The sequence below is a fragment of the Triticum aestivum genome, chromosome 7A, assembly GCF_018294505.1.
Source record: "Triticum aestivum cultivar Chinese Spring chromosome 7A, IWGSC CS RefSeq v2.1, whole genome shotgun sequence".
Lineage (NCBI taxonomy): Eukaryota > Viridiplantae > Streptophyta > Magnoliopsida > Poales > Poaceae > Triticum > Triticum aestivum.
In genome coordinates this window covers 633751487-633775100 of record NC_057812.1, presented here as the reverse complement: position 1 = coordinate 633775100, position 23614 = coordinate 633751487, and the positions used below count along the sequence as shown (strand labels likewise).

Below are 23614 nucleotides of genomic sequence, written 5' to 3'. Positions count from 1 at the left end.
AAAAAAACCTGAGCCGGGTGCGGCCCAGTCCCCCGACGCGGCTGCTGTCCAGTCGCCCGAGCAGGCGTCGCTCGCGCGCGCGGCTGGGCAGGGTGGCTCCTCGTCTGACGAGGCGATCGAGCGAGCCGCGCCTGCGCCCGACGCGGCTGATCGCGTGCATGCATGCAGCGACGTAGCCCCTGGAGCTGCGGCAGATGATCCCTCCGCGACGGCGCCTGTTCTAGAGCGTGCTCGCACGCGTCTCCACAACAACATCCGGCGTCCGAAGGTTCCAACTGATGGCACCGTCCGCTACAATCCATATCGCCGCGGCGGTTTCAGCGCCGTTGTCTCCGTTCCGACTACGCATCATCAAGCTCTTATTGATCCTGCTTGGACGGCTGCCATGCGAGAGGAGTTCTCTGCCCTTCAGTGCACTGAGACGTAGTCTCTTGTGCCTCGTCCTCCCGGCACCAACATTTGTCAGCTGTAAGTGGATTTTTAAGCTCAAGGAACGGTCTGATGGCTTTCTTGATAAGTACAAAGCACGTCTGGTTGCATGTGGGTTTACTCACCAATATGGTGTTGATTATGTTGCCACTTTTAGTCCGGTTGTGAAGCCGGCCACTGTTCGTCTTGTGTTGTCACTTGCTGTTTCACAGGGCTGGTGTTTACGTCAGATTGATGTCAGCAATGCGTTCCTTCATGGTCTGCTTAAAGAGGATGTGTACATGCAGCAGCCCCCAGGTTTTGAGGATCCTCGGTATCCCCATCATGTTTGCAAGCTTCGGAAGTCTATTTATGGACTCAAACAGTCTCCCCGAGCATGATACTCTCGCCTCAGTGATCGACTGCATCAGCTTGGGTTTAACTCGTCCAAGGCTGACACCTCCCTCTTCATTTTTCGGCAAGGAGTTGTGGTCATTTACATGTTGGTCTATGTTGATGATATTGTCATTGCTGGCTCTTGCTCTAATGCAGTTGATCGTTTGCTTCGCACTTTGGCTGGGTCCTTTCCCATCAAAGACCTGGGGCGTCTTTCTTACTTCCTTGGGATTGAAGCCACTTACAATTCAGGGGGAATGGTGTTGTCTCAACGGAAGTATGCTGATGATCTTCTTCATCGTGCTCATATGGAGAATTGCAAGGAGGTCTCTACTCCCATGTCAGTCACCGATAAGTTGGCAGCAGATCTTGGTACTCCCCTCATTGATGATGATGCCTTCAGCTATCGCAGCATGGTTGGAGGATTGCAGTACCTTACTCTTACTCGTCCTAATATTTCGTTTGCTGTCAACAAAGTGTGCCAATATTTGGCCAAACCCACTAATGTGCATTGGGAAGCAGTCAAGCGTATACTCAGGTATATCAAGGGTACTTTGACCACTGGACTCTGCATTCGCCGGTCTAGCTCCACACTTCTTAGTGTATTTACTGATGCTGACTGGGCAGGGTGTGTTGATGACCGACGCTCTACAGGTGGTTTTGTGGTTTTCCTTGGCCCTAACCTGATTTCATGGAGTGCTCGAAAACAACCCACAGTTTCACGGTCAAGTACCGAAGCAGAGTACAAGGCGCTTGCAAGTGGCACGGCTGAAGTTACTTGGGTGCAATCCGTGCTTAAAGAACTAGGAGTATTTCTGACACAGCCACCAGTTTTATGGTGTGACAATTTGGGTGCTATCTATCTGAGTGCAAACCCAGTTTTTCATGCAAGGACAAAACACATTGAGGTGGATTTTCACTTTGTGAGAGAAAGGGTGGCACAAGGAGCATTGGATGTCCGGTTTGTGTCCTCCAATGATCAAGTGGCGGACGCTTTCACTAAGCCGGCTACTAAGTTCATGTTGGAGAAATTACGACGCAATCTCAACCTCGTGGCTGGTTGAGATTGAGGGGGAATGTTAACGTATATACATTAGTATATAATCCTTATAATTATATTTGACAGATTATCTAGGATAGTTTCCTTGTAAATCTGATCTTGTAATCTCTTGTACTTGGCAACCAAGCTTGCCGTATTATTAATAGTATGCAAGTCCGTAGCTACCATGCACGGCAAAACCATTCCATCTACTTTGATTGTGGGGAGTCCAACTCCGCGGCGTTCGTCGAGTACTGCAACGAGCTCTGCATCAAGCACTTCACGACCGCCCCGTACACGCCGCAACAAAACGGAGTTGTCGAGCGCCGTAATCAAACGGTGGTGGAGATGGCAAGGTGCATGCTGAAGAGCATGGGCGTGCCCACGGTCTTCTGGGGAGAGGCTGTCAAGGCGGCCGTCTACGTCCTCAACCGACAGCCGACGCGGAGCCTCGACGGGGTGACTCCGTACGAGCTGTGGCATGGCAAGAAGCCGAGTGTGGCTCACCCGCGCACGTGAAGAAGCTCGGACCCGGGATCAACAAGCTGCTGGACAGGTCGACGCCCGGCGTCATGATGGGATACGAGGAAGGTGCCAAGGCCTATCGTATCTATGATCCCGTCACCGAGAAACTGCTAGTGTCACGTGATGTTGCGTTTCAGGAGACACGCCCATGGAACTAGAAACCTGAAGCAGAAAAGGAAAGCACACCATCAGGTGTGTTCACGGTGACTGACAGTGGCTCCGGTTCGCCTCGCGCGGCAGCAGCGGAGACGGCACCGTGCACGCCCGAACTGTCGACGCCACCAATACAGTTCGTGTCGCCGCCGTCACGTGATGACGCGCTGGACACGGACAGCGGGCACCCGCGATACCGGCGTGTGTCCGACGTCTACGACACCACCAAGGAGATCACATCGCCGATCGACTACAGCGACTTGTTCGACGACGACGACGAGCAACAGTATGTGGGCCTCTGTTTTCTGGCCGCCGAGGAGCCGGCGAGTGTTGAGGCCACACTCTCTGATCACGCGTGGCGCAAGGCGATGGAGGAGGAAATGGGCTCAATCGTCGACAATCAAACCTGGGAACTCACATCTCTTCCCGCTGGGCACCGCGCCATCGAGTTAAAGTAGGTTTTCAAGGTGAAAAGAGATCCCGCCGGCAACAACCTGAAGCATAAAGCGTGACTAGTGGCAAAGGGGTACTCTCAGCGACAGGGGGTGGACTTTGAAGAAGTTTTCGCTCTAGTGGCTCAAGACTGTGCGGCTGCTCCTCGCTCTCGCCGCGCATGGTGGATGGCAGGTACACCACATGGATGTTAAATCCGCTTTTCTGAATGGTGATCTTGCAGAGGAAGTATATGTAGACGACCTGATCATTACTGGTACAAGCACAAGTGGCATCGAGCTCTTCAAGGCAGAGATGCAGCGGCTGTTCAAGATGAGTGACCTTGGGCTCTTGTCATACTATTTGGGCATCGAGGTAGAGCAGCGCAATGGCGAGATCAAGCCGAGTCAGTGCAGCTATGCAAAGAAGATTTTGGAGATGGCAGGAATGAGTGGCTGCAACCCTTCTGCCACGCCAATGGAGAGTCGTCTCAAGATCAGAAAAAGGACGGGAGTGAGGCCATTGATGCATCACACTGCAGGAGTATGATTGGCAGCCTTCGCTACCTGGTCAATACCAGGCCGGACATTGCTTTTGCAGTAGGCATTGCCAGCCGGTATATGGAGGCCCCAAGCAAGAACCATTGGACAATGGTCAAGCAGATTCTAAGGTACATTCAGGGCACACTTGGATATGGTTGCTGCTACAAACGAGATGAGAAAGGGGCTGTGTTAACAGGCTATACTGACAGTGATCTCGCCGGTGACTTGGATAACAGAAAGAGCACATCGGGTGTCCTTTTTATGCTTGGGAAGAACACTGTCACATGGAGCTCGCAAAAGCAAAAGGTTGTGGCAGTATCCTCCTGCGAAGCTGAGTACGTCGCGGCGGCGAGTGGTGCTTGTCAGGGAGTTTGGCTTAGTCGTCTACTTGCAGAGATGGTTGGGCAAGCTCCGGCAAAGTTCATGCTGATGGTTGACAACAAATCGGCCATTGCGTTGAGCAAGAATCTGGTGCATCATGATCGTAGCAAACACATTGACATAAAATACCACTACATCAGGTCATGCATCGAGGAGGGGGAAATTGATGTTGAACACATTGGAACTGATGGACAACTTGCAGATTTGCTCACCAAGGCACTTGGACGAGTCAAGTTCGTTGAGATGATCAAAGCTGCAGAATAAGGGGGAGAATGATGTACAAGTAATCCCGTTGAGCACGGTCATTAGCATTAGTAGTTTCGTTTCCTGCTAAAAATAAGAGTCCAAGCAACGTGTGTATGTCCACGTCTTGGCGTAGATTCAGGTTAGTTAGACCTGGCCGCTGCATGTACTTCGTGGGATGGCACGAAACCAGTGCATGCAGCGCCATTGTAGCTGCGTTCAGGTGAATGTGGGACGGTACGTCCGGAATACCTGGTCGCCAGCTAGCTTTACTCCTTTCAGTTAAGATCCAAGTGATTGTACTGGACTGAATTTAAATGGAGCATATAAAGGACGCTATGCTACCCGCCCTTCTGAAGCCATCGCGCGCACGCCATCGTGGACCGAACGATTCTTTTACCACGGTGCTTTTTCGTCCGCTGGCGGTCGGTACATCGTTAATCCCTTCTCTACCTGAGCTTTTCATTTGATGTTGTATGACAGGTGGGGCTGGTTTGGTCATGGGGCCAAGAAACGAGGTGGTTTTTCGATGCATTTGGGTGCGCGTGTTTCTACCGAGACACGGATTAACCTAGACGCGATTCCTCCGCGGTGAAAAAGGCCACCCATCTCCTCCCGATTCCCAGCCGCCGCCGCCGCCGCATCCTCTCTCCTCCCCTGACGTCTCCTTTTTCCCCTCCTCTCCTCGCAACGGCCTCCTCCTTCCTGCACCGCCTCTTCCTCTCTTCCTTGCTGATGGCGCCACCCGCCGGTCGATGCCTCCTGTCTTGCCCTTTCCATGGGGAGGTGGAGATGGGAAGATGGCGTTGGAGGAGGAAAACGAGATCCAGGCAGTGGAAAGATGGCGTTGGAGGAGGGAGCACGGGTGGGCGCCGCAGCTGAAGCACGGGTGGCCTGGTTGTGGCGGAGCATGGCGGGATTCCGGGCGGCGTCGTGGTCGTGGTCAAGAGCAGAAGCACGGGTGGCCGCCGTAGCTGAGCTTCTATGTAACATAGTTCCGATGAATCCTCTGCCGCATCTGGCCTCTGCAGGTACCCACACCTCTTCACCCCGCTCCTGATTTGCCTTCTCCCCTCTCCTTTTCACTTATTTTTTCAATTTAACAACAGAATATCTCATCCCTGTTTGTGTAGATTCGTTTTTGTATCTACCTATAAGGCGTTCGATGAAAATCCAAGCTGCTGCAGTGGCAGATTACGCCGTCCTCTTGCATGCTGAGCCATGTTGATTGCTTCTCTTTTGGTCCCTTGTCATTTGCTTGCTCTACGATTCGTTGTTGTAAAAGAATTGCATTCTTTTTTTTGTAGGTTGGGCTCTCCTGTTCTTTTTTGTTGGCTTGACGTACGCACTGGCAACCTCTTATGTGAGGGATTCAGCATGCCTCTATTTGAGAGAAAAGATATGGAGAAGCGGATTTTCAGGTATGCTCTATGGTTTGGAGCAATGCCACTTTGATTTGGTTCACATTTTCTTTATAGGTTGATGTTATCTGTTGAGTATATGAGGTTGCCGCTGCTCCATGTTAAGTACCAGCCAGAACTGCCATTATATATTTATTAAGCTAGGAGGCTGCACCGGTCATGAATTTAAATAGGCTTGCTACCACTTTATTTTGGTCAACATTTTTGGCCCTGAACATGTTATGTTTCGATTTATGAGGTTAAAGCATACTACTGCTTGCATAAACAGCAACCTGTTGAAAGTATTGTTGGGTCACTTGTAGGCTTCTAACTATTTTGATTTTATGATATACAACACTTTCAGATCAGTAAATACAATGACCTCCCTTTTACATTAAACAATCGTGATTGTTCTCGTACCATTTGGTATTTTCACCAAGTTCAGGGAAAGAAAAGTTTCCCTAGACAGGTGGCGGCGGCGGTCAAGACAAGAGCGGCGTTGTGAGCGACGGCCCTTGATCGTCTTCCTTGTGGAATCAGGTACACGTCGTCCATCGTGGCCCATCGTGGGTGTTGGCAGGCGACCGGAGGCGGCTACAGCAGGCCAGTGTCCGTGATCATGACTGACACCGGGAAGGCTGCCGGTATGTAGTATGATCCTCATCTCCTCCAACTTACGTTTTGGTAGCACGTCTCTATCGTTGTAAGGACAAATTTCTAGCTTTCAGTCCTACTCTACTATACCGTGCTTGACCATTCCTCTTCCATCCAGGTCTACAGTTGTGCACTCGATTCAAATGATTATTCTCCGTTCTTTGCCTCAGAACTACATATGAGAGGTACAAAGGATTGGCCAAGATACTCAATTAAGCTATTCGATTTGAGGTATACTTCTATCGCTTCCTTCTATCCTTTTTGTTCATCTCCTCATGTGTATTGTCAGCTTTTTTCCCAAGCTTTTTTATATCTAGAACCTCAAAAATATAAGTATATTTTGCTGATTAGTGAGTAAATCAACCGGCAATAGCTGTAATGAGTACACATTGGTCTCTCCAGAGGTCCTCTATATTCATGGTAGTCTTCCCCTATTGTTGCCTAGGTTCATATGCATATGCATATGTGCTTACTTTAAGGTTATTATTGCCCATGTTTTGCAACTTGAGGTTCACCTTGATCTAATGCCAGACTGTCTACTTCAACGAGTTGCGAGATAGTGGCTATATATTTTTTACCAGAGTCATTTGAAATGAGAAAGATCTGCGTCATACGTTGGCCAGAGATAGTGTTTTGCACATTATATAATCGTCAGTCATTTGAAATGGGAAACATTTAATTAGTGATAAATATCTTCTGCTCACTTCCGCTTCACGGCTGCATTGAGGACATGGATTGGTAGCTAGAGTACTATACTAGATTTGGTGCAAATTGACATGTATTTGACAGTCTGTTGCTTTAATGCTAGATAATGGATGCATTTTGATGGATCACAACATGCTCTATGGTGTTGTGGATCACCTGGATATCTTCTGATATTCATCTTTCCATGCTGCAACAAGGAGGGTGTATGAGCTTAGAGAGTTCTTAGTGTCCTTTCTCGTGACTGTTCAAATAAGGTGCTTTTTTTGGTGATCACAAATTTGATCATATAGTGTCCTATATGATTCATGTTTCTTATTTAATTACAAGTGATGAAGACATATGTTGCAGCTGAAATGATTGCCCTTGCATCGTGCTAATTAAATCACATCTGCATTCTGATGATCCCAGAATCTGATTATTAGGCATAGAAGTGAGAAAACTTCCACGATGAAGTGACTGCTTGCTTCACATGCACATGGCTTGCCTGATATAATCACGACCTTCGCGTGTGATCTGGAGTGGCCTGAGATAGTTCAGGGTCTTGAACATGGGCAAAAAGCAGTCGACAGGACTGATATTACCGTACGAGTGCATCAGATGAAGCTTCTTGATTACCTGCAGAAAATCAGCACCGGGCAGGTGTTCGGGACTGTCGTTGCTGGTACTGTGCCCGGCGCCATTTCTTCCTCTAACCCACTTTTCCTTAGCCATACATCTTGCTTATCCTGTCTTTCATTTATCAGAACTTTCTGTTCTCCAGTTGTCCACACTGTGGAGTTCCAAAAGAGGGGTCTGCCCCATGCACGTATCCTTGTTTGGCAGCAGAAGAACAGTGCCCAGGTGATTACACCAGCTTCCATAGATTCATCTGTTTCAACGACTGTTAGCATTTCTATTGGATCTAGCTTCCTCTTTCAATTTTTTGTTGCTTTCCTCTTGCATGGTTCCCAATTGTTAACTTGGCGCTGCCACAGGGATCTAAACTGACTGATGTTGACGATGGTACTGCTGCCACTGCACTTGCTAAGACCATGGAAACTGCACTTGCTCAGCCACCCAGACTTAAAATGTACGTCCTCTCTCTGCAATGAAGCAAAAGATGCTATTACCTGCCTATCCAAACTGGAAATGCACGCATGGATCATTAAAAAATTAGCTAGGAAACCCCGTGCAATGGATCTTCTTATGCTATAGCAATTATAGTTTTGATTCCGCTGTTTCCTTAGTTTGCCTTGTTAGGTTTTTTCCCTGTTCATATACAATATGAATATATATCTCTCATATACTCCTTTTGCTGAAAACATTCTGATCTTAGGGGTGCTGCTGCTACTACAAAGACCGGTTCATAAAAAAAATAGTAGTTGATCCATGCTTGGGGATAAGCATGAGTGTGTGGTACGTCTATTCCAACGACCTATAGTTCTTCCACAGATTTGTTCAGGCCTTTCTTTTGGTTATTTTCCACTTACCTGTGTTGTCTTTTATATGATATATAGATACCCAGAAATGCTGTCAGGTGATTCTAGAATATTGTTCACTTCCGCTTCGGTAGACCCCCTTCAACACAAGGACGGCTAAGATTGTCCCATACCCCTTCATAACAAAGGGCACGATGGGCAAAAATCAAAAAAGAGGCCGCCCACCTGCTGTCCCGCTCGTAACGTGTACGTATTCGTATACGCTTTTGATTTCTTTTCCGGCCGGGACGCCCCACCAGTGCGCCAACCCCCACGCCCACGTCCTCCTACGCTAATTACGCGCGGATAGGCATGCATGCATGCTAGGCGCGGTTACGGGCCCCGTTGCCGATTGACGCGCTGCACCCCCGCTTCCGCCTTGCCTGCCGCGCCGCCCGCTTTCGCCTGCTTTTGCCTGGGCCTGCGACGCTGCTCAGCTGCTGCTTCGCCTTGCTTCGGCCGCCCTCGCTTCCGCCTCGGCCTTGGCGCCTGCTTCCGCCTCGGCCTGCGCCGCTGCTCAGCTGCCCCCTTGCCTCGCGTCGGCCGCCCCGGCTGAGGCGCTGCCGCTGTCCCCTGATGCCGCATGCCGCGCTGCACGCCTACCGCCTGCTGCGTGCCCCGACGCCTGTCGTTGGCCGCGCCCGCCCCGACGAGTCTCTCTCTCCCATAAAACCGCCCTGACCCGCACTCGCCTCACAGGAACCGCCCCCAACCCCGCCTCTCCTCTTAGAAACCGTCCCCGACCCCGCGATCTTCGATCGGTCTTCGGCGCCGTGGCTCTCTCCGGCGCGATGCCTCGTGGACGCGGATGCTTCGGCCGGCGTTGGTTCGGCTGGGGAGGCGGCAGTGGAGGCGCAGGGAGCAGTCGCCGGGCGGGAGGCGGCGGCAGTGGCGGTGGACGCGTCGGCAGCGGTCGTGGACGTGGCGCCGCCCCGGGCGGTCTATGGCCCTCTAGCCTCATCGGGCCACAGACCGTGGATATCTACCGGCACGGCATCCCCGTGCCGCCGTCGTGTCGCCTAGCACACGGCTGGCACGTGACGAGCGACGGCTATGCCACGCCTGGGCCTGCATAACCCGGTCCATGGAACCCCGAAGGTCACCTCAACTTTTGGCAAGGCTGCGACTTCGACACCGTCGTCCACTTCTACAAGTCTCGGGGCATTCGAGCGGACGCTCCAAACGCGCCCCTCGCGCCCCCCGCTGCCCCGGTTGTGCAGGCCCGTGCCGGTCGGCGCGCTCGCGCAGGCGCGCCGGCCGCTCCGGCCGCTCCAGCGGTCGCCCCTGAGTTTCACATCCCGCCGGAACTGGCGGCGATACAAGAGGAGGGTGACCCGTTGAAGTCGCCGGGTTTGATCCACGTCGGAGACCGGTTGGATGCCGCCGGAGGATGTTGTTGACCCGAGGGACCCGGCAGACGAGCCGGGATACTGGCAGGCGATCAGGGAGTCGACCGATACACTAGCGCATCAGTCGTCTACCGCGGAAGAATTTTTCGGATACTTGGGCAGTTCCGATGACTCGGACGGTGGTGAAGATGGCGGGCAGACGGTAGTGGTTGATCTTCTGAGTAGCAAGGAGTAGTAGTTAGATTTGTTTTAGTGTTAATCTTTTTTCATGTAAAATTTCGTTTGAATGTAAAATATCCTAAATATGAACGAAATTATGTTGCTTTAACGAGTAATGGAATGGTTGTATAATGTATCAGTTATTAATATTGTTTTTGTTATTAATGGGATATTTCCATTGATATTGTAAAAAGGTGAAGTAAACACATAAAATACCGGCAAAAAATTTAAGCAACATAAAGAAAACACCCAACCATCAATGCTGACCCCATAGTAGCTCACAGAAGCTACCCAAATCAAGCCCGAAGGTGACTCACGCGGCTGATTGAGCCCACTAACGGGCCTAGAAACGGGGTCCAACGGGACACTGAGGAGTTAGATTAGAGGAGTTCGAAATGGGGGGCGGAGGCAGCTATTTAAGTCGCTCCTCGCGCCACCCCGCTTCCGAGGTGGGACTAAATATGGCGTTGCAACTCGCCCCTCAGTGCACGCGGCCGCCGCAGGGCTCAAGAGGCTGTTTTCTGCGCTGTCATCGGTCGACCCAGTTCGGCCCATAGAGGCAAGGCGGCACTCGCCCCCTCCCACGGCCCACGCCCCCCTCCCCTCGCCCGCGCGGGGCAAATTTTTTGTGTGGGCGTGTTGAAGGCGTGCATTGGGCGGGGAGATCGAGGAGGATGCGGTGGGGTGGGTCAAAGTCGGTGGGTGCGGGGTTGCGTGGTGGCGGGGTCCTAGGGAGGCGCTGGTTGGCCAGTTGGGATCCGCGGTAGGTGGGATTCGGTGGGTCCGTGGCGGCGGGATCCGAGGGAGGCGCTGGTTGGCTGGGGTACGAGGTAGGTGCGATTCTGTGGATTGGATCTGCTGTCATGCGGGGGTTTGTGGCGGCGTGTATATGAAAAACATGCATGAGACAATAACACGGGAAAAAATGGCATGAGACAATAACATGGACGGGTGTGTTTTTTCACCACGTCGGTCAACCCAGGTAGTATAACACATACAATGGCATCATCATCATGAAACGACAACAAACAAAATAAACAGAATTTTGAAATTGCGGACTAATGCACCAAAGTTTGTTGCTCGTTGCCCTAGGGGTATGTGGATGCTGTCGACGGTGATGCCAACATGCGGAAAAAGTTTCGTGCCATTTGGCGGAGTTAAAAAAAAGTAGTCGGGAACCCTCCTCCGGTAGACCGAAAAGAAGCTCGTTGCACTGGCGGTACGTGATCGCATGCATGCAATTGCACCAAAGTGGGCGGACATGCGGGCACGGTCTATGTAGGGCCCCACGCAAGGTTGGAACGAAAACGGACACAAAACGAACGTTGCGTCACGCCCGACCAGTGTTTTACGGCATTAACACGGGGAAAATCCTAGGAAATGCATCGAGCGTCGGAAAAATATGCAAACTGGCGTGGGTGCTGTCGAGGGTGATGCCAACGTGCGGAAAAAGTTTCGTGCTATTTGGCGGAGTGAAAAAAAATAGTCGGGAACCCCCCTCCGGTAGACCCTAAAGAAGCTCGTTGCCATTAAGGTTTATTTTGTGTTTTTTTATTATGTTAAGAAACTATGTATGATATAATTAAGTTTGAATGAAGTTTGTTTGTTTGACTATTATGAGTTGTTGAAATATTTGGGTGAAAAAATAAAGAAATTCCAGGTTTAAGAATGCTTTTGCCGGGAAAACCATAGAAAAAGCATTGGCTGCCAAAAAGTAGCAAAAATTGTCGTGCGTGCTCCCGATGTAACAAAAACGGACACAAAACAAACGTCGCGTCACGTCCGGGCAATGTTTTAGGGCATTTTCACCGGGAAAATCCTAGGAAATGCATCGAGCATCGGAAAAATATGCAAATTGGCGTGGGTGCTGTCGATGATGATGCCAACGTGTGGAAAAAGTCTCATGCCATTCGACGAAGTAAAATAAAAATCGTAGTTGGGAACCGCCCCTCTGGTAGACCGAAACCGGGCTTGTTGCACAAGGTCCACGTGATCGCATGCATGCAATTGCATCAAAGTGTGCATACATGTGGGCACGCCTACGTAGGGGCCCACGCAAGGTTCGAACGAAAACGGACACCAAACGAACGTCGCGTCATGTTTGGGCAGTGTTTTAGGGCATTTTCATCGGGAAAATCCTAGAAAATGCATCGAACGTCAGAAAAATATGCAAATCGGCGTGGGTGCTGTCGACAGTGATGCCAACGCGTGAAAAAAGTCTCGTGCCATTCGGCGGAGTAAAATAAAAATCGTAGTTGGGAACCGCATCACCGGTACACCGAAACCGGGCTCGTTGCACAAGGTCCACGTGATTGCATGCATGCAATTGCACCAAAGTGTGCGTACATGTGGGCACGGCCTACGTAGGGGCCCACGCAAGGTTGGAACGAAAACGGACACCAAACGAACGTTGCGTCACGTCCGGGCAGTGTTTTAGGGCATTTTCACCGGGAAAATCCTAGGAAATGCATCGAGCGTCGGAAAAATATGCAAATCGGCGTGAGTGCTGTCGACGGTGATGCCAACGTGTGGAAAAAGTCACGTGCCATTCGGCAGAGTAAAATAAAAATCGTAGTTGGGAACCGCCCCTCCGATAGAGTGAAACCGGGCTCGTTGCACAAGGTCCACGTGATCGCATGCATGCAATTGCACCAAAGTGTGCGTACATGTGGGCACGGCCTACGTACGGGCCCCACGCAAGGTTGGAACAAAAACGGACACAAAACGAACGTTGCGTCACGTCCGGGCAGTGTTTTAGGGCATTTTCACCGGGAAAATCCTAGGAAATGCATCGAGCGTCGGAAAAATATGCAAATCGGCGTGGGTGCTGTCGCCGGTGATGCGAACGTGTGGAAAAAGTCTCGTGCCATTCGGCGGAGTAAAATAAAAATCGTAGTTGGGAACCACCTCTTCGGTAGACCGAAATCGGGCTCGTTGCACAAGGTCCACGTGATCGCATGCATGAAATTGCACCAAAGTGTGTGTACATGTGGGCACGACCTACGTAGGGGCCCACGCAAGGTTTGAACGAAAACGGACACCAAACGAACGTCGCGTCACGTCCGGGCAGTGTTTTAGGGCATTTTCACCGGGAAAATCCTAAGAAATACATCGAGCGTCGGAAAAATATGCAAATCGGCGTGGGTGCTGTCGACGGTGATGCCAACGTGTGGAAAAAGTATCGTGCCATTCGGCGGAGTAAAATAAAAATCGTAGTTGGGAACCGCCCCTCCGGTAGATCGAAACTGGGCTCGTTGCACAAGGTCCACGTGATCGCACGCATGCAATTGCACCAAAGTGTGCGTACATGTGGGCATGGCCTACGTAGGGGCCCACGCCAGGTTGGAACGAAAATGGAGACCAAACGAATGTTGCGTCACGTCCGGGCAGTGTTTTAGGGCATTTTCACCGGGAAAATCCTAGGAAATGCATCGAGCGTCGGAAAAATATGCAAATCGGCGTGGGTGCTGCCGACGGTGATGCCAACGTATGGAAAAAGTCTTGTGCCATTTGGCGGAGTAAAAAAAGTACTTATCAATCAATATAACTAATGACTGCGAAAAAAAACTAATGAATGTGTTTGTAGAAAAAAATTTAGTGGATAGGCCCCGCGTATACATGCATATCCATCGGGAGTCAAAGCCCAAGTGAACGCCGCCTCCACGATCGCCAGTACACGCCACCAAACCCTAGCCATCTGCGTATGCCTCCCCCGACGCCATCTACGCCCGCGACACCCCCGACGCCACCTCACGCCGACGCCGCGACGGCCCCGACGCCATCTGCGAACACCTCCCTCGACGCCATCTACGCCCGCGACTCCCCCGACGCCACCTCACGCCGACGCCCCCGACGCCCGCCCTGATCCCATGGCACGAGGTACTATGCATTCATCATGTTTATCATGTACCTGTTGGGGAACGTAGCAATAATTCAAAATTTTCTACACATCACCAAGATCAATCTATGGAGTAATCTAGCAACGAGGGAAGGAGAGTGCATCTACATACCCTTGTAGATCGCTAAGCGGAAGCGTTCAAGTGAACGGGGTTGATGGAGTCGTACTCGTCGTGATCCAAATCACCGGAGATCCTAGTGCCGAACGGACGGCACCTCCGCGTTCAACACACGTACAGCTCGGTGACGTCTCCCATGCCTTGATCCAGCAAGGAGAGAGGGAGAGGTTGAGGAAGACTCCATCCAGCAGCAGCACAACGGCGTGGTGGTGATGGAGGAGCGTGGCAATCCTGCAGGGCTTCGCCAAGCACCACGGGAGAGGAGGAGAAGAGAGGTAGGGCTGCACCAAAGAGAGATCAAATTGCGTGTTATGGGCAGCCCCTAGGCCTCACTATATATAGGGGAGAGGGAGGAGGGTGCGCCCCCTCTAGGGTTCCCACCCCTAGGGGGCGGCAGCCCTAGATGGGTTTTGGGTGGCGGCCAAGAGGGGGAGGAGAGGGAGGCGCAGGGAGCATGGGCCTTAGGGCCCATCTGCCCTTAGGGTTAGCCCCCTCTCCCCTTCTAGGCGCATGGGCCATGGTGGGAGGCGCCCTAGCCCACCTAGGGGCTGGTGCCTTCTCACACTTGGCCCATGTATGCCTCTGGGGCCCATGGCCCCACCCCGGTGGACCCTCGGACCCCTCCGGTGGTCCCGGTACATTACCGATAAACCCCGAAACCTTTCCGGTGACCAAAACAGGACTTCCCATATATAAATCTTTACCTCCGGACCATTCCGGAACTCCTTGTGACGTCCGGGATCTCATCCAGGACTCCGAACAACATTCGGCAACCACATACAAACTTCCTTTATAACTCTAGCGTCATCGAACCTTAAGTGTGTAGACCCTACGGGTTCGGGAGACATGCAGACATGACCGAGACGTTCTCCGGTCAATAACCAACAGCGGGATCTGGATACCCATGTTGGCTCCCACATGTTCCACGATGATCTCACCGGATGAACCACGATGTCAAGGACTTAATCAATCACGTATACAATTTCCTTTGTCTATCGGTACGATACTTGCCCGAGATTCGATCGTCGGTATCCTGATACCTTGTTCAATCTCGTTACCGGCAAGTCTCTTTACTCGTTCCGTAACACATCATCCCGTGATCAACTCCTTGATCACATTGTGCACATAATGATGATGTCCTACCGAGTGGGTCCAGAGATACCTCTCCGTTTACACGGAGTGACAAATCCCAGTCTCGATTCGTGCCAACCCAACAGACACTTTCGGAGATACCCATAGTGTACCTTTATAGCCACCCAGTTACGTTGTGACGTTTGGCACACCCAAAGCATTCCTACGGTATCCAGGAGTTGCACAATCTCATGGTCTAAGGAAATGATACTTGACATTAGAAAAGCTTTAGCATACGAACTACACGATCTTGTGCTATGCTTAGGATTGGGTCTTGTCCATCACATCATTCTCCTAATGATGTGATCCCGTTATCAACGACATCTAATGTCCATGGTCAAGAAACCGTAACCATCTATTGATCAACGATCTAGTCAACTAGAGGCTTACTAGGGACATGGTGTTGTCTATGTATCCACACATGTATCTGAGTTTCCTATCAATACAATTCTAACATGGATAATAAACGATTATCATGAACAAGGAAATATAATAATAATCAATTTATTATTGCCTCTAGGGCATATTTCCAACAGTACCCATATAAAATAGCTAATATTATTTTTGCTCCTATTCCTAGCGACTGTGGAGTACGGAGAGATTTTTTGTTCGGTTGAGAAGTGGTGTCTCTTGGTCAGCAAACTAAACTCTAGGCAGAAAAAGCGTTTTGCAAGCACTAGTCTTGAAAAAATGATGATGATTCCTAGTGTGCTCATGCGAAAATGTTTGCTCAAGTTCATTATTAAATTGTATGCGTCGGACAGAAAAAGGTTCATCATGCCATCAAAAAACGGTGCGATATCATTGCGCACCGAAGATGTGTTTGACATTTTCGGGCTACAGAATAAGGGCAAAGATGCCATGAAAGCGCTAGGAAAAGGGGGGTTAAAGGCGAAGGTGAAGGTGCCTAGTCGCTTTCTAGATTCCAATACGGGGGAAATGATGATAGACGAGCTGATTGAGAACATCGTTGCCAGTGGCACGCACATGATGATTTTCTCCGTAGAATTGTTCTGGTTCTTCTAGGCACGGTTCTTGCACCGCAGTCCACGAAAGAAGTTCCTAATGCTTATTACAAGTTAGTGCACGATGTGGAGGCCATCAAAGCATATAATTGGAATGTGTTTACTTTACGCGTTTGCGTTGAAGGAATCACAAAGACCTTATCAGATCATACAAAATTTACTTGGCCGGTCAGAAACCTTGCCCTCCTACAGGTAAATCTTATGGTATATTTGTTTCTTTCAAACTATAGTTTGTGAAAAAAATTGCTAATATACTTCATGTTCATGTAGTACTTGTTTTGGGAGAAAGTGCTGAAGGAAATATGCCCTAGAGGCAATAATAAAGTTATTATTTATTTCCTTATATCATGATAAATGTTTATTATTCATGCTAGAATTGTATTAACCGAAAACATAATACATGTGTGAATACATAGACAAACAGAGTGTCACTAGTATGCCTCTACTTGACTAGCTCGTTAATCAAAGATGGTTATGTTTCCTAACCATGAACAAAACAGTTGTTATTTGATTAACGAGATCACATCATTAGTTGAATGATCTGATTGACATGACCCATTCCATTAGCTTAGCACCCGATCGTTTAGTATGTTGCTATTGCTTTCTTCATGACTTATACATGTTCCTATGACTATGAGATTATGCAACTCCCGTTTGCCGGAGGAACACTTTGTGTGCTACCAAACATCACAACGTAAATGGGTGATTATAAAGGTGCTCTACAGGTGTCTCCAAAGGTAGATGTTGGGTTGGCGTATTTCGAGATTAGGATTTGTCACTCCGATTGTCGGAGAGGTATCTCTGGGCCCTCTCGGTAATGCACATCACATAAGCCTTGCAAGCATTGCAGCCAATGAGTTAGTTGCGAGATGATGTATTATAGAACGAGTAAAGAGACTTGCCGGCAACGAGATTGAACTAGGTATTGGATACCGACGATCGAATCTCGGGCAAGTAACATACCGATGACAAAGGGAACAACGTATGTTGTTATGCGGTCTGACCGATAAAGATCTTCGTAGAATATGTAGGAGCCAATATGGGCATCCAGGTCCCGCTATTAGTTATTGACCGGAGATTTGTCTCAGTCATGTCTACATTGTTCTCGAACCGTAGGGTCCGCACGCTTAACGTTACAATGACAGTTATTATGAGTTTATGGATTTTGATGTACCGAAGTTAGTTCGGAGTCCCGGATGTGATCACGGACATGACGAGGAGTCTCGAAATGGTCGAGACATAAAGATTGATATATTGGACGGCTATATTCGGACACCGGAAGTGTTCCGGGTGATTTTGGAGAAAATCGGAGTGCCGAAGTGGTTACCGGAACCCCCCGGGGAAGTAATGGGCCTTATTGGGCTTTAGGGGAGAGAGAGGGCTGCAGCCTAGGAGGTGCCCCCCCCCATGGGGAGTCCGAATTGGACTAGGGAGGGGGGCGCGACCCCTCTTTCCCTCTCCCTCTCCCTCTCTTTCCTTCCCCCTCTTTTCCTAATTGGACTAGGAAAGGGGAGTCCTACTCCCAATAGGAGAAGGACTCCCCCCTCTCCTTGGCGCACCAAGGGTCGGCAGGCCTCCCCCTTGCTCCTTTATATACGGGGGCAGGGGGCACCCTAGAACACACAAGTTGATCCACGTGATCGTTCCTTAGCCGTGTGTGGTGCCCCCTGCCACCATATTCCACCTCAGTCATACTGTTGTAGTGCTTAGGCGAAGCCCTGCGTCGGTAGAACATCATCATCGTCACCACGACGTTGTGCTGACGGAACTCATCCCCGAAGCTTTGCTGGATCGGAGCCCGGGGAGCGTCATCGAGTTGTACGTGTGCTAAGAACTCGGAGGTGCCGGAGTAACGGTGCTTGGATCGGTCGGATCGGGAAGACGTACGACTACTTCCTCTACGTTGCGTCAACGCTTCCGTTGCGGTCTACGAGGGTACGTAGACAACACCCTCCTCTCTCGTTGCTATGCATCACCATGATCTTGCGTGTGCGTAGGAATTTTTTTAAAATTACTACGTTCCCCAACAAGTGCAACCACTGGATGATGACGCATTTGATCCACTGGCTCATGAATATCCGTTGATGCTTAATTGGTCAGAAGATGAGGCTAAGAAGCGTGACACGTACGACACGTCATACGGCCGTGGTAATGGGACGGTAAGTTTAATTGGTTCGTACTGTATGCACTTCTGTTACTATTTACATGTTCAGAAATTTAAATTGATTTAACCTGTCACAGATTGATGATGTGATAAGTGAAAAGTACAGGCAGACATTAATTGCTCAACAAGGAAGAAAGGGGGAGGAAGAATTAGAGCAAGAAGATCGTGCCCAAAAAAAGAAAGAGAATAGAGATGAGGCGTCATCGAGCATGGATACTACATCAAAGATATGCAAAAAGAAATTAAACTTCTCCCTGGAAAATGTGCTGAGGTAATATGAGTGATGTGTACTTCAGTTTACATGGGATTATTCATAATTTATGCATGTAGTTAATGCTTTCGATGTGTCATTGCAGATAGTAGTGGAGAAGCTGGAGAAGAAAGGTCTTGTCTTCAAGCCAAACAAAGGGTCTGATGATGACATTGAGTTTGTGTAGCATAGTGAAGACTGGGTAGGGAAGTATGGTCCATCAAAATATTGGCCAGATGTAGAATCAATTCCTGGAAAAGAAGATATGGACAACAGGGTGGACGCATCCTTCACCACTAGGAACGGGAACAAATTGGCGCATGAGAAAGGTGTGCATCACAACACACCTGGTAGAAGAGATGAAGGCGACCCCTTCGTTATTGAGGACAATGGTAATTCACTCAACCCATCTCTTGCGACGATAGACACGAAGGACTTTTCAACTATTAATTCAACCCCCAAGAATATTAGTGAAGTGTCAGACGGGTCTAGCACCGATAAATCTGAGGAGATTATTATGGATAGTTTGAACACCCGTATTAAAAATGCGAAAGAAAATGGCACTCAGGAGAATGATGGGAAGGAAAATGATGGGAAGGAGAATGATGGGAAACGCAAAAGGAAACAGTCAAAATACTGTCTTTCACCTTACCAGCAGAACGGTGGACGTAAACGTGCAAAGAAAAGTAAGTGCTAGGTAATTTATTCTTGCAACATACTTCTGTCCTTGCATGCACACTTTATTAACTCATTGTTTCTTACTATTTTATGTCTATTTGGTATAAGAGCTGCTATGATTAGTACTGATTACATTAATGAGGATCACATAGAGGCTGCGAAGGTTTATATCCAGACACTGGCAGAGTTGGAGAAGCTTTGCAGAAAAATTGTTGTGCACATGACGGGAATTGGTGGGGAAACATGTACACCTGATATGCTTCAAGCCATCATTTCAAAAAAGTGGTTGCATGGCGGTGTAAGTATTAGCACTAAGTTATTAAGTTGTACATGTCATTTACATAAATTTTCTAATAGGCGTATTGCTGTTATGTTATTTTGTAGGTCATCAATAGTTATTGCAACCATATGCAGACCCATAATCCTCGTGCTGATCGTCACATATTATCATCTTGGGTGTCCCACTGGCTTATTCTTCGTGCTGATGGAAAGGTTAACAACTTTAAGAGGTATTTTATGGATCATTTCACAAACCAAACTAAAAAATGGTGTCTAGAGTTACTGAAGAGTATTTCATCAAAGATAAGGTACTTCAGTTTAGTATGATCATTCATACTAATAACTATCTGTGTGTACACCAACATGAATAAACTTTGTTGTACGCATACTTTTCGTTTCATGTGGAAGAAAATCATTGGATAACAGTTCTTATGCACAACAAGAAAAAAGAGTTTCAAGTTTTAAACTCTACTGGTAAATGCAGCAAAAGAGTTCTTGCAAAGATTGCTAAGCTGGTAAGCTTACAACGTTACATAAAACAATATATAGTTATTCGAAACGTACTTCATATGGATTTGTCAATTTTATTTCAGAGGGCAGAAATAGCTAATGATACAAATGAGGTGAATGCTCTTATTGGAACGGAACATCCTGATGTATATTCCTGGCCAATAAGGGAGTACGATATGCCGTCACAAACAGACGGGTATGTTGCAAATGTTGAATTAGTATGTACTTGTCTGATCCATCAATAATTGATTTGTGGTTTCTTGCAGAGTCTCTTGTGGTCTTTTCGTAGTGAAATGTGTTCAAAACTGGGACGGAGATGATTGAACATTTGAGTTTGATCAAGATGAGGTTAATGCTTCAAGTGGACGCATTCTAGCTGAAATACTTTTTTCAGAGGACAACACGAAGGAAGTAGTGAAAGAGAAGATCCTCAAGATCATGGAGAAGAAATGAGTCAGAGGATGGGTGTTGGCTATTATCTCCACTAAATAAACGTGCCATTGTCGGTACTTGATACAATTGTCATAATAAGACATCTCTATATTATAATGCGGCATGGTTTAGCATGTTCCGCAGCTAAATAAATGTGCCGTGGTCGGTATTTGCTAGAATATCTATTTTTCAATGTCACTCTTATTTGCATCGTTGTCAGTGACACTCTTATTTGCATCACTGTGGGTGATGATTTTTCAACTTGTTATATAGTGTGATGATTACGCCGCCGTGGCCGGCCTGGTGTTGCTATTTTATATTGTTTTGTATATTGTAGTGTGATGTAATGTGGACGCCGGCTGCTTTTTGTCAAAAAAAAAAGCTTAGAAAAAAATGCCCAACCACCTTAGCCGGGTCCATAGTAGCGAACATATCATACCCAAATCAAGCCCGAAGGGGGCGACTCGAGCGGCTGATAGAGCCCACTAATGGGCCCGGCAACAGGGTCCAACGGGGCTGCGGGCGGTAATAAGAGAGAAACTTGGTGGAGGGGGCGTAGGCAGCTATTTAAGTCGCTCCTCGCGCCCCCGGCTTCCGAGGTGGTACTAAATATGGCGCCCCCATGGCGCCCCACGCCGCACTTGGTCGCCGCAAGGCTCAGGAGGCCTAATGTGCGTTGTCTCGGGCCGGCCCAATTCGGCCCAATGGAGGCACGCGGCCAGTCGCCCCCTCCCCCGGCCCACGCCCACTCCCCTCCCCCGCGCATCGCTGAACTCAGGGTTTAGTCCCACCTCGGAAGCGGGGGCGGGCGAGGATCGGCTTAAATACCTGCCTCCGCCCCCTCCGCCGAGCTCCTCTCTACTTAGTAACCGCAGCCCCGTTAGACCTCGTGTCTGGGCCCATTAGTGGGCTGCATCGGCCGCCCGAGTCGCCTTTGGGCTAGATTTGGGTAGGTTCTGCCTGCTACTATGGGCCCGGCAGAGGTATTTGGGCAATTTTTTTTCCGAACTTGCTACTTTGGACAGAAGCAGCGGCCGACCGCATTTCAAAACAGTACAAAGAGAATCACAGTACAAAATAGTAGCGTTCGGCCGCATTTTATCACAGTACAATGAATACAAATCAGGTCTAGTAATCATCATAAAAAATAAACAGAATTTCGAAACTGCATATAGAAATAGTACAAATCATCATGTAACGGTACAAATCAAGTTTTCTGGCACACATGTGCGAGTAAAAATTGCAGTACATATCAAGTTTTCTGGCACACATGTGCGAATAAAAATAGCATAGGTTATTCAGATATGACTCGTGCGATCACTTTTATTCTTCCTACAAACCAAGCTGCGTCTCTACGCCCAGTTCCTGAACAAAACATAAAGAAATGGGTGAGCAAATATAGTTGGTAAAATCAAAGTAGCAACATAACAAAAATAAAAAGGTTGCAACTCACTTCTTGTTCTTACTGCATGTAGCCTTGTTATGACCTGGGAGACCACACAGACTGCACAAAGGACCACTTTTCTTCTTTGTAAAATCTTTTGGCCTACCATTCTTTGTAACGTCGGGGTCCCCCTTCGATCGCCCCTTCTTAGGTGCACCCTTCGTCGAAACTTTCTGAGGATCACCAATACCAGGCTCAACTTGTTGCGCCTGACTTGCCTCCTTCTTCAGCATATCATACCTTCTACTTCCTATAAGTTCCTCCTCTGAAATCTTTTTCTGCGCTATTATGTTGTCCAGACACTTCATCAACTCGTCGTACAAGAAGGGACCATTTGCTGCAACATGAGCAGCTTCTGCAGTTTTAATGGTTATTGCACTATACCGTTCTCTCTCCAATGGCCCTGACCAACCCCATCCAAACATATCACTCTTTCGTTGCACAGGCAACCCATCTCTCGCATGTTTGGACAACCGATGCAGGACACAACACTTTGGTATTTCAGTTAAGTTCAGATGATGGAGAACAAACAGAATGTGTTTGCATGGCAGCCCTTTCCGAACCATCCTAAGACAACTGCATGTAATAGTTTCTTCTGAGTTACCTGGTTCATAAACAACATTGTACCTGAACTTGTGGTTATCCTTCCATGTCACCATGAATGTCTGACGGCCAATTCCCACGAGCGTCTCAAATATCTCCAACTGACCCATCTTATGCAAATCATCTTGCAGGATGTAGAAATTAGCAGGTGTGAATACTTTGGCGGCATGCTCCTCAAGGGCCTTATATTCAGTAACCGATGGTGGTTCCTTCTGGAATGCCTCGCAGTCATCGTACGCCTCGTTCTCACGCAGGCGAACTATACAGTTCTCATAATGCACCATCAAATCTACAATAGTCATACCGTAGTCCAGGTGAAGGTGAAGGCAGGAGTTGAGGCTTTCACTCCTCTGGTTACTTCGCATACCAAGTAAAAAACTATCGGAAAGATATGAAGCTGCCCACAGTCTCCTCTTCCTGTACATCCTGTCAAGCCACTCTTCAGTTCTATCCGTCTTCCATTTATCATAGAAAGCTTTCCATCTCTGCTCAAAGTTCGCTTGAGAGGTGGCATAGTACAAGAGCGATCTGAACTCATCCAGTGACTTGTAATGCAGGTGCCTCTGCATATTTTTCTCGATATGCCAGGAGCAAAGATGATGGAAAATATCTGAAAGGACAGTCCGAATAGCCCGGATCATTGCGGCATCACCGTCTGTGATGATTGACTTTGGCTTCACCTGACAATTTGCCTTCATAAATGTCTGCAGCAGCCACACGTATGCCCCTTCCGTCTCATCAGCAATGATGGCACAACCAAACACTGTGGTGCAACGGTGGTTGTTAACCCCGACAAAGGGGATGAACGGCATACCGTATCTGTTCATCTTATACGTGCTATCAAACACGACCACATCTCCGTAGTCCTGATAGTCCCTCCGCGACTGTGCATCGCACCAGAACATACTCTTCAGTCTCCCTTCCTTGTCTTGCACATACTCAAAAAAAACTCAGGGTCCTTCTCCTTCCTGCTCCTCATAATGCCAACTGCCTTCTCTGCATCACCCTTTGCAATGAGCTTCATTTTTTCTCTGCAGCAAAGATTGTAAATGTCCCTCCTGATAAGCCCGCACTTATCGTACGAACCGTATCTGCTGATGAAGTTGTCCATTATAATATGCTTTCTTATCCCGGCTGCTTCCATCGCCAATATCTCGGCCCTCTGGCCATCTCCAATCC

At 48.6% G+C, this 23614-nt stretch overlaps 1 protein-coding gene across 20 annotated transcripts; it reads left to right on the top strand.

Annotated features, from left to right (window-relative positions):
• Positions 1-4478: 4478 nt before the first annotated feature.
• Positions 4479-20619, top strand: LOC123148823 (uncharacterized). 20 transcript variants are annotated; one of them, XR_006474164.1, is made up of 17 exons: positions 4479-5150; positions 5253-5342; positions 5427-5540; positions 6060-6163; positions 6292-6404; positions 6982-7132; positions 7287-7539; positions 7622-7718; positions 7853-7947; positions 8194-13782; positions 18176-18234; positions 18317-18510; positions 18596-19175; positions 19276-19465; positions 19552-19961; positions 20040-20152; positions 20223-20619. XR_006474164.1 is itself a non-coding variant. In XM_044568326.1 (8 exons), exons 3-6 carry the CDS (start codon positions 18755-18757, stop codon positions 19922-19924), a joined length of 840 nt encoding a protein of 279 aa, XP_044424261.1. In that variant the 5' UTR covers positions 17901-18234; positions 18346-18510; positions 18596-18754; the 3' UTR covers positions 19925-19961; positions 20040-20152; positions 20223-20619. The 20 variants fall into 20 exon arrangements, 2 of the variants coding, with proteins under 2 accessions (XP_044424261.1, XP_044424260.1); XR_006474167.1 differs by having other exon boundaries at positions 5965-6163; XR_006474173.1 differs by having other exon boundaries at positions 5427-6163; positions 7639-7718; positions 8194-8273; positions 8375-13782.
• Positions 20620-23614: the final 2995 nt, after the last annotated feature.